At 33.4% G+C, this 11,485-nt stretch overlaps 1 protein-coding gene across 2 annotated transcripts; it reads right to left on the bottom strand.

Moving 5' to 3' along the window:
• Window positions 1-334: 334 nt before the first annotated feature.
• On the bottom strand, window positions 335-8,755 carry LOC110822760 (Thioredoxin family protein). Of its 2 annotated transcripts, none has more exons than XM_088210144.1 (12): window positions 8,731-8,755; window positions 4,529-4,593; window positions 4,256-4,328; window positions 4,046-4,064; window positions 3,469-3,588; window positions 3,058-3,127; window positions 2,655-2,698; window positions 2,519-2,560; window positions 2,250-2,309; window positions 2,018-2,085; window positions 700-757; window positions 335-610 (listed from the first exon to the last, which is right to left on the bottom strand). In XM_088210144.1, the coding sequence occupies exons 5-12, from the start codon at window positions 3,469-3,471 to the stop codon at window positions 521-523; spliced, it is 435 nt and encodes a 144-aa protein (XP_088066270.1). In that variant the 5' UTR covers window positions 3,472-3,588; window positions 4,046-4,064; window positions 4,256-4,328; window positions 4,529-4,593; window positions 8,731-8,755; the 3' UTR covers window positions 335-520. The 2 variants fall into 2 exon arrangements, with proteins under 2 accessions (XP_088066270.1, XP_021908642.1); XM_022052950.2 differs by lacking the exon at window positions 8,731-8,755 and adding an exon at window positions 6,921-7,394.
• Between the last annotated feature and the right edge of the window lie 2,730 nt (window positions 8,756-11,485).

The following is an 11,485-nucleotide window of genomic DNA, read 5'->3' as shown; positions in this document are numbered from 1 at the left end:
CTATTTCATCAATTAAAAATTCTTTTTATAATTGTTTTAGTTCTAATTTGCAGTCAAAAATTTATTTAATATTATTTTACTCATTCTTTATTTCATATTTTGCGTATTGAATTATATAAATCTCTCTATTATTTATTTTTTATTTATTAATTAAGAAAAAAAAATTAATTTTTAATTCTCTATAAATTCGACAATTCTTACTATTATTATAATATTATTTTATTAATTAATTAAAAAAATTATTTTTAATATATTCCTCGTATCATTACTTTTTCTTTTACAATAAAATGAAGTGGTGGTAACTATACTAAAAGGAAAAATACAATCGGCAACATGTTGAAGAACCTCTTCATCTTATTATCAGAAGGGATACATTGGACACATCTATTAGAGTACTCAATATTCTCAAGAGGATAAATATTTTCCTACAAGCGAAAATAGAAGAATTTAGATACCTATATATATATACACAGAAGAACCCAAAAAAAACCCAAAGTACTTTATTCACATCTCTGGTTATTTACACAGCATAAGTTGCTTTTAAATATTCTATAATTTCTGCACTTTCAAACATTTGGATCCCAGTATTTGGATCTTCTAAATATGGAACCTGTCAACCAGAATTCTCGACCATTAATTTCGATATTCTTCTTACAAGTCAACAGCATGTAAATTTATAGGAGAAAAAAATCGAAATACCTGAAAATGTCCAGCTTTCTGGTACAATATCTGCCGTTTTGGGCTTCCACGAGCACAGCTAGTGAAAGTAGAGAGAAATTATTAGAAAGTAGTCTTGGCAACAGATGCATGCTAAGATGTTACATGCACAAAGACAAACACATAAAACCCACAAATCAATAAGCTGCCAGAAATAATTGATGGAGATATTTCGATCAAAACTGATACTGAACTTCCCATCTTAATGAATACAACTGGTGATATTCTCTTTGAAAAATAATACTGCAGTTTCTGTGTTAGTGAATCCAATCAGATCTGATTCGCTGAAAAAAGAAATTTTCAGCTTGATGGGATGTGAAGAGTTGTAGGTACACGTTGCTAAAAGAATATATTAAGTTTGATATTTCTTTAAAAAAAAAAACATTGGCATCTTTGATATGGCCAAAGCTTAGGCTGAAATCAAGTGAGAGATTGTCTCGTCAAAATTGTCTTTGAAATCAGTTGGCTCTCTTCGGGCAGGGTTAGATGGGTGGGGGAGGTCAGGAGACTCCCTCAATTCTAGCTGATATAAGATTAAATAACTTTTTCTATACCAATATAGGTTCCCAATTTAGGAAGTCTGTTAAGCCAATAAACTTCCTCTTTCCCCAGATATAGAGTCCACAGGCAGGCACTTTAACAGACAAACTTTCACAATAAGTGTCAATTATGAGGGTTGAGTTTGGGTTGCACAAATGTAACTCATTGTTTATTGGAATTTATCCCTGAAAGATTTCCCAGACTTTGATTGATGTTGGATTTGTTAAATAATAAAATTAAACTAATTTTTCTAACAAGTAAAGTGGAAAGGACATGGTTCAATATATTATTTATAGATTTTTAACACCTCCCGCGTGCAAACCTATTAGGCTGAAGTATAGATCATTTATAGAGACATTCTGACTCGTGCTGAAATTTATAAACAGAAAAGGGAACAGCTGCCAGAATTTGAAAATTATATCTTTGGTTTTGTTGCCATGTTCAATAATAGAAATATACTTATCTTTCCGAGTTTTTAAACACATGAAAAATGACACAAGCTGGTATTTATAGATTAACAGGATTAAGTAGCCTATGGTAAACTAAGAAATTTACCTTTCCCTTTAGAACATGCTAGTTACATTGATAACAATTTTTAGCAGCCCTTTGAGAAGAAGGAAAGTGCAAACCAAAGTCGAGGTAAAGAATGGTGAGCAGATGTAAAAATCAGTTGACAATAAGTTTGCAAATTCAATCAAGACGAAAATCTCCATGATAAGGGAGGTAAGCAAACAGAGAATGCTACTTAAAAGGACAGTACCTCCGAACAATATGTGGCAACTCCAACTCTACAAGTACTTCACGAGCTACTTTGCAGAATGGTGAACCCTGAGGCAGAAAATAGAAAGATGTTTATCACAGACGAAAATACTGATACTTTATCAAGACAATCTAGGCATAGAATAGATAACAAGAGTTTTACAGTTTACCACAGGCAACTGAAAGATTAATTATGCATTCAAGTTTAACTTATATTACTGCCAAGTGCTAACCTCATATGCCCATACTTCTAGTGGCTTTGGTGGCAATTTTGATGGAGTGTAAGAAGACCCCTGCATAAAGACAACATGGTAGGAGCAAATTCAATTGTCAATATTTGTTCCCCTGATGTAAATTATGATCATAAGATGTATTTATATTCTTCTGTGAGAGTAATAGTTGAACAAACAAAAATTCCAATTGCCTACGAACAGTCTATGGATATTTAGTGAGCTCTTTCCTGAACAGCAGAACCAAATAAGAAGTTCAAAAGTCATCTCACCCTCCCCACGCGACCTATCATAGCGAAGCCTTCAGTCAAAGTCTACAGTATAAGTCAAGAAGAAAGACCACATCAAACAAAAATTTCATAGTGTTTACAGAGTTTAAGGAATTATTAGCCAGAGTCGAAAACTAACCGTTAATAGACCAAGTGACAGCATGAAAGGAACATTTCCATCACCTAGACAATAGGAACAAAATGGAGCAGAAGTTTAGGATGTTGTAGCATATATTGTAGAGGCAGCTAATTAAAAGAAAGCCAAAAGGAAAATTTAAACATTAAAACGTTGAGATCTCTCAAGGAAGAGAGGTAATTGTCAGGTAAATAAATAGAAAGCACCAAGCATTATCTATAAAGACATTAACAAGCAATTCACTTGAACAGCAAAACAATTAAGCAACAGAAATTCTAAATTTTAAGAAGAAAGCAGAAGTAAATAACAAAAATTAGATTTTAAAATATAATGTTCCCATGGGAGAGGAACTAATCATGTGCATGGGAGTAAACAGTACAAAGTATGTCAATGTAACAGCACCAACCGTATTTCCCAACCAGATACTTGATTATTTCATCTGATTCATACATTGCAACTCCTGTGTTTGGATCAACCTGCAACCCAGTGACCAATTTGTAAAACTTCGATTCCATAAAAAGCCATTCCTCATGCATGTTGAGTTAAAGATTTGGTGTCGCATATAGAACTAGATATTCTAGAAAATAAAATAACAAGGGGACATAGCCAATCATGCAGTAACTACTCATTAAGCAGCAATATCTGGTACATTATCAAATTCGAAAGCTAAGACAAGTGACTTTAGATGTTCCCATAACATCAGAACTGGAGATTATACTCTTTTTCCTTTGATGTACAGAAAGAAAAGAGTAAAAACCCCAATTCTTTTTATTGTATGGATATAAGCAGGAAAACAGTTAAAAGGAGGGCATCTAACCATGTATGGGAACTGCTGTTTTCCACCCAACTGAGCAACCTTTGGACGAAAATTTGGACCATTTCTTGGGCATGGATAGAACAAAACATCAAGGTCCAACACAGAAACAATTTCCCTTACCTGCATCCTTAACACACAAGTCTACAGCATAAGAATATATGAAAAATATAACTCAGCTAGTGAGGAAATATACCACCTATGCTGATTGTGACCAATCAAGTCAAAAGTTCAAGTTAATAAAAAAAAAGTATTATCTATTATCTTATACTGATAGGACTCAGGGTCTGTCATCCTTATGGACCTTGGGCAACACACCTAGAACATCTAACCAAAACTCAGGGGCAGCAGAGGCCTTTTTGGATGAAGACTGATATCATCATCCTTGGCCACACTCAATTGTCTGCTTTGATCACATTTCAAGTCAACATCACATCCTAGAGCTGTACTAGGATTTGTACATCCATATCAACAAGACACTGAATATATTTGGTGTTAGGTGCTGTTTCCAATAAGATTTGCTGCATATTATACTCTTCAAAAGTATATGCAATGAAGATGTAAAATACAGATATGTTACCTTCCGACAGAATGGACAGCTGAAGTTTGAATGTGGTCCATGATAACCAATATGTAGAAAAAAGCAATAGATAGAGTTAACTCTTCTTCATCAAATGAGCATATGGAAAGCTATAGAGAATAAAAGAAGAAGAAAAAAGTGAAGCTACATAACAGTTAAAACTGAAATACTGTAATTTGCATAAAGTAAAATTTATGGCAGATAGAGTACCTTTCAAATTCATATATTTCAATAGGTTTCTCGGGGCGAGGGCCTATCCTTGAGGTCTCTTTTACAGTAAAACCTGTCATACATGTTCATCAAGAATGGCATGTAAGACACTTTCCAAAATTGTGAGTCAAATACATCTCTTTGGAGTTAAGAAGATAAACAGAGCATTAATGTGTAGCATATTCCACTTGTTCAACTGGGTCCTACAGTTCTGCCAGCCATCAAAATCTAGGACGAGACAAGTTACACTGCAGAATCAAGTTTGATTGCTACCTGCAAATTCCAAAGCATACTGGCCAGGTGGAATCTCATCCTTTGACACAAGAGATGCAGAATACCTGCCAATCAATACAATAAAAATTAAATGTTACTTAGAAACCTTATGAATGTCTATTATCTAATTTTCATATTGTCTAACTTCTACTTCCTCATGATAATTCTTGTACAAATACAAATGGCGTCTGCTGCTTTTGCAATATGTCAATAAATGTCCGACATCTCATCTCAAATTTGTCCATATTAAGGTTGATTGTGATCCACTCCCACGTGGTTTTTCTCCCTGTAGATTATTAGGTTTAACAAATCTGTTGCTTAACCTGAATATAACTATACTATATGAACAGTCTCCCATTTATATCTAAAATTAGTGCCAATTAAATTTGGTGGATTTCAATTTTGTCATCAGTAACCACTCGGTTTTGCTTTTGTTATTTTCTATGCAATGGAAGTTGGATTACAGAACTTTTTTTTTTTTTTTTTGAAATAAGGATTTACAGAATCTAATGTTGACTCATAATTTTCTATCTATTTGTGCATTTTATGAGATTCATCATATACTAGGCATCTATTATTAAGAGTGTAAAGACAGCACACCAACTCTGATCTGTTTTTTATTTCAGTTAGTCCATCTCTGTTCCAATTTTTGATCGCACCCAATCTTCCGTGCAGGCCCTTGTTTTACCTGGTAGGTTCCATATTGTAACATTCACCACTTAGAAGAGAGCAACACGATCTTATGCCAGTATGTTACTTGTATTGATTTCTACAACAATGTCTATAAACCAGACTGATATAATTATTGAGCCAAAACTTTTTAATCCAGTTTGACAGTAATCTTCTCCTTCACTCAAAGGCTTATTTCCCATACACATTTTGCTCTACTTGTGAATATGCTACTAATCAGGAAAAGGCCTCCCTCCCTCTTAAGGATTTGAAGGAGGTCCGTTTTCTATAGTTCATTCTCCATTCAATGGGGAAATCTTTTATTACATATATAGAACGGGACACTTCTTAGTGATACAAGGATATTCTCATATAAAACAAACCTTTCTTACCTCTCGATTTCAGAAACTTGAACCCCCATATTGAAGGTTTCTATTCCACCTTAAAGACCCCCCCAGCAGGTAAATCAAAGAAAAGAGGCCCGAGGGTAAGCGCTCTATTATCCATCTTCCGAAGGGATATATTAGGGACATGGTAGATAGCAAGCATTATATCAATAAGCCAGTACAGGAGATTTGCATCTATTATCCTGGGAGATAGATTCCTTGTAGCTAGACAATAACGGGGTGATTTCATATTTTAGTAAACGCAACTTTTAAGCTCAAAAGAAATCATTTTCATATAAGCCTATGGTTTGAGAAGTTCTCAACAGCACAGAGTAAATACATAATAAAGCCTAATCCTTGTAACACATTTGGTGTCCTCTTTGTTCAGTTTCCACTCAATTTCCACCTTATTCCTTTAACCTAAGACAACCTAAAGCTACTTATACATTTTCGTTCTTTTGCTTCACTATTTCCAATCAATTTCTACCTTATTCCTTTATCTGATTGCTAGACTAATCTTGATTTAGAATATTAGAAATCTACCCAAGGAACTTAAGGTAAAAATGGAGGTAGTTCAAATATGAAAATTATGATAACCTTCTATCTATTCCTCTGGTAACAACGTGAAGGAATAAGCTAAGAATAAATGGTAATTTACCAAAAAGGAAATCAACTACTATAACAATAGTGAGTATCTAGTTGATTTTGTGCACAATTTTAGTACAGTATTTTTTTACCTAGTCAGTAGTTGTTCTTCAGCGGCTAGGAATGATAATATTATGCTAATGTGAATATACTCCACCCAAATTCTGTTTTTTGACTAAAATCATACAACTTAATGGTGATACCAATGTCCTACTCCATTTTAGTCCATTCGTGGTCTAATCTTTAATCCACTTTAAACTCAAAAGAAATGAAATTACTAAATTGGCAATCAAACTCAGTTAAGATCAAATTCGAGCTAGCAAACCAAACCTAAAAGAAATATTAAGGCAAAATCCTGCAATAAACAAATTAAACTTGCCACCATATAAAACCTAGTTTTGAATAACCAAATCACACCAATGAAGCCGAACCAAATCATTTGTTTAACCGCATATAATAAATGCCTAACTTAGCGACACAAATTCTGCTTCCATTCTCTAGAATGCAATGAAGAATTTCATGCCCAATATAGTTAAAAGTATATATAACCAAGAGAAGCTAACCCAGTAGAAAAGAGTAATTACTAGCATCGGCAGTTTCTCCCATTTTTCCCTATTAGTTTCGCAGTAACCAAACAAATACAACAAAAAACCCATCAAGAAAAGAGGAAAGCTAAAGAGTAATTTCAATACCCAGAAACAAAAACGCCAGTCCCCAACCGGAAAATCAAGGAAAGAGAAGCACCAACGATGTCCAAAACCTTGTCGGGTCTGACCGCGAAACGCTTCGGCTGCGGTGGCTTGAAGTTGGGCGGAGCAGTGAATGCTGGGTTGGAATCCTCCTTGGTGGAGGTGGAGACAGGACCCACGGGGGTTTTCGAGTACTCTGAGGTGACCTTGACAGGAAGGCGAGTTTTCAGCGGCTTACGAAGTGAAAATTGCCGGAAAACAGTGGGTTGGGGGATGGTGTTTAGGATTCCGACCATGGTTTCCCGGTTAAGAGTTTTTTTGGGCTGCAGAGCTGAGACAGTGACTGTGAGCAATCAGACAGGTAATCCGGGGTACGACGCGAAGTGTCTGGGTTTGGCATGAAATATGGAGTGGTGAGTAATCAGACAGGTAACAGGACCTTTCATTGTTGAGCTTCATATATCTTCGTTTTTATTAAGTTTTGATTGGTCTACAATAATTTTCTTTTGGGTATTTCTGAAAGAAAACGTGGATTTTTAGTCAAATCAAAATGCATTGAAAAAAAAAAAAACACTCTACTTTTGAAACGACAATTATAGAAGAATAATTCAAAGTATATTCATCCTTTTAAAATTAGTCGAGATATATATATATATATATATATATTGGGCTGAACTTTAAATATCAACAATGAAACCCAACCAAAAAATTAAAGTGCATTTTCTCTGTAAATCAGAACTCTTCCAAGATATTGCGTGCTATATAACCCATTAGAAATTAGGCCAGTAATAGAACCAATAGATTTATGTATACAAGTCTTCAACCGCCCCACATGAAATTCGACCAAATCAACTTATCCAAGCTTTGCCATTCTCAGATGGTAACAACTTGAGATGCGCACAAAGAGTATCATCCAAAAAAGAAGATCCTTCGGCTCAAAACAATGTGTTTTCATTTGAAGGAGAAACCATAGATTTTTCCCCGGGGAAATCAGAATCACATTAGACTACTTAACAATAACTTATTAACATATATAGTCAAAAGAATAAAATATTTATACGAGTATATAAAATTAATGATAATTTACTCAATTGAAGTTCCACACTTCATATATTTTATTCTTAATTTTTTTATTTTTGGGTTACAAATTGGTTTTAGAAATTCTTCATTAATTTAAATGTTCTAATTTCATTTTCATTCCACAGGTTGAATAATTGCACAATTTAAGTGTGCACGTTAGGAGTTTTCTCTCCTTCCCGGCACTTCGTTTTCTCTTAAAACCTAGTTTCAAACAAAGAGCGAAGTGTAATCAAATAACTCCTCTATTTTATAACACGTGAGAAAATATGTTGAAGTTGTCCAATCAACGTTTGGTTGAAGTTGGGAATCTTATAGTAACAAAACGCTGTCCTTTCCACATTACACGTTGCCATAAAAATATTTGAGATCTTTGGCACCATAACGTTTGATGAAAGCAGAAAGAGTAATAAGAGAAGAAGAAGAAGAGGAGCTGCGGTTGTTGTGTGGTGAGGGAAGTTTCTACTCTTTTTTTTTTTTTGAGCGAAGATCATGAAGTGCTTTTTAAGATTTAATTATTCTTTTTTATTTTTATATTTTTGGATAATCACACCTCTAGCTAAATGTCTTTTTTTTTTTTTTTTTAATTGATACAATGTTATAGTTAAAAATAAATGCTACCCATTAAGATAAAAATAGGAAACTTAAGGGCACTTTAAAGATTTTATTCCAAAAATTTATATATCATACCCAAATCAAAGTCAAGAAACTCAAAAGCCAACGAGCAGAATTTTACCGACGGTGCCGACCATCCAATGGCAAGCAAATGCGCGACCCCGTGCGCCATGTCAGCGGAAATGGTCCCGCCGCCCTCTTGCTCTGAAGAAATCTACAAAACTAGAAAACAAGAAGTGAGTTTTTTAAGGAGTAAAATCAGAGTTGCCTTTGTGTTGGAAAAGAAAAGGTTCGAAGGACTTCCAAGGGAAGACAAGAATGAGAAAGGAATTTTGGGATTTGAATTTTTTTTTTTTTTTATAATAATAAAAAAGAGTTAGGTTTTGTTTTCCATTAACTCGTCAATTTCAATAGTGGAAGGTTTAGAAAGTGCACAAAAGCATACTACAGTTTTTGTAGGTTAGTCCCATCTCATGATGTATCCCTATAAATATATTTATTTCTTTGGAAAAAAATTCTTCAATAGTGACTCAGACTGTTGCATGCTTTGAGAGGAAGACATTGACATGCAATTTTTTTGTTGGAAAAAAAGTGGAAGATGTGGTTTAATATCTTCTAAACAAAGATTAATATATACATTAATTATATTATAATTTTAAAATATAATATAATATTTTAATAAAAATACACAAAAATGTATAATTTAATTCGAATTTATAACTTTTATATATATAAAAAAAATTTATCTATTTAGTTAAACAAAACTAACTATTTAATTAAAGGATACCACAGAATAATGTGTTGAAAAAAAAAACCTAAATTAAATTAAAAATATATAAATATAATTGAAAATAGAATAATTTATAAACACAATTTACTGTTTATGAATCCCTTACCAACTCCCAATATTGGGTTAGGCTGCTTTTTCATGATTGCCCTTGCATAATTAGCCACTCAAAGCCATTTCCTTTTTTCATTGCTATTCTAATTTCTACCTTGTACAGTAATTAAACAGAGTTACATAAGCATTCTATCATGCTGACACAACTATACCACTGGCAATCCTAACTACTCCACTGGAAACAAAATCGCCAAAAAATAAAAAAGGACTTGAATTTGACAAAATATCTTTGGTGTGGTACAGAAATCGTAACACATAAACCTGTGAGCTTTTGCCATGTATACCTGATCATCATGGCATGTACAAATAATAATGTTTTCCTTTTCTGAAGCAATATCACTATCGAAGGGTTTCTTTTCTTCTTTCCGCCAGAGTGATATCATTTGTAAATAGATTTCAGCAATAAACAAAAATATCAGAGCGATATATCCTTTGTAAATTATCATATCTATTATTATTATTATTATTATTCAGTAATATCATCACCGTGGAATGTCATCATCCCAACTGCATTAAATTAAAAGAACAATCACAAACCATCATCTCTGACTATAAAACTTCCCAATCTCATCTGGGTAATTTGAACTTTCAGGATTCTGTAATAAAAATGTAAGAATTTTACATAATTTAATCTGCAAGACCTATTTTATAGCAGAAACATTCAAAGTTCATTATGAATATTTATATATGGCATTACAAAGATGCTCTCACCCCCAAACTTAGTCCAGAGTTTACACTAGCACAACTAATATATTATTCAGTCAAAAATTTATCTCTAAAAAGCATCTCAATCAAACTAAATGTAGGTTTGACGAAAATGTTTTGTGCAATCATGAAAAATTGAAAAATTTTGATTGGGATAATGGTTGCACGATAAAGTAAGATTATTTATAAGCAGAAGTTTAACCATCACAAATATAATAAACAACATTAATAATATAATATAGTCAGCAGTTCGAAATTATTCTTCAAGCAATATCTTAACTGAATCTTAAGTTACAGGTTTTATAACTAAAATATGCACCCACTAAAATCCCTACCACCTAGCAAATTGGCCGAAAGGTAATTGGTTTGTTGTATTGTTACTTGTACCATCGGAAAAGGGTAAACGTTTCTACCACCACTATTACTTAATTCAAATTCTATAGCAAGCAACAAAGCATGCTTCGTTGACAACATCATTGAGCACTAAATACCTTTTCTGGATCTCCTTCATTCTCTCCATAATTCATGTCCTTATCACCAAAGTGGATCACAATTGTTTTCATGAGTTCATACACCATATTTTATTATCACTTTTATCCACTGTGATCTCATTCATGCCTAGAATTACAGCTCCACCACTAGATTAACAGAAAATCCACTAGAATCAAATGATAAAATCAATTAAAGAGACTAGCTGGCGTAGATGGAGCCTGCTGGAGCTGGCTAAACTAGCACTTGGTAACCAGCTCTGGACCATCACTTGCCGCAAATAGTATATGGGACCTAACTAAAGCGTATGATCAGGTAGGTGGTCACAGTGGGATACTGAGAAGGACCTTTGATTGGGACATTATGTGAGTTGTATTTGTTATCTATGAATATCTGTAGTGACTTGTTTTTGGTGGGTCTCTATTATTGTATAGTTTTTTTTTTTGTAGAATTTAACATAATATTCCAATTGATTATGTTCTTACTTCTAATTTGACTCTGCTTGTGAGTACATGTTATAATTTATACGTGTTATACAATATGATTTAAGATTAGAGTTTTGGGTAGTATTCTCTTTTATCAACATGTTCAAAAACAGCAGTCAATTCCACATCAATTTAACTAATACGGTCTGAATTTCACCTTTAAAGTTTTCTGACTAATTACCCTATTTCATCTGGGTCTTGAAATCAAAGTTGTCGAAATAGTTTGGAACCCATCTGGGCACAGTTTCCATTACAGACTTGCAGCTTCCAAATATTTACAGTAAAAAAGAGTATAA

This window comes from Carica papaya, chromosome 8, assembly GCF_054855325.1.
Source record: "Carica papaya isolate Zhongbai chromosome 8, ASM5485532v1, whole genome shotgun sequence".
NCBI classification, from domain to species: domain Eukaryota; kingdom Viridiplantae; phylum Streptophyta; class Magnoliopsida; order Brassicales; family Caricaceae; genus Carica; species Carica papaya.
Note: the sequence above shows the minus strand (reverse complement) of the source record. Positions and strands in the feature narration are given on the sequence as shown.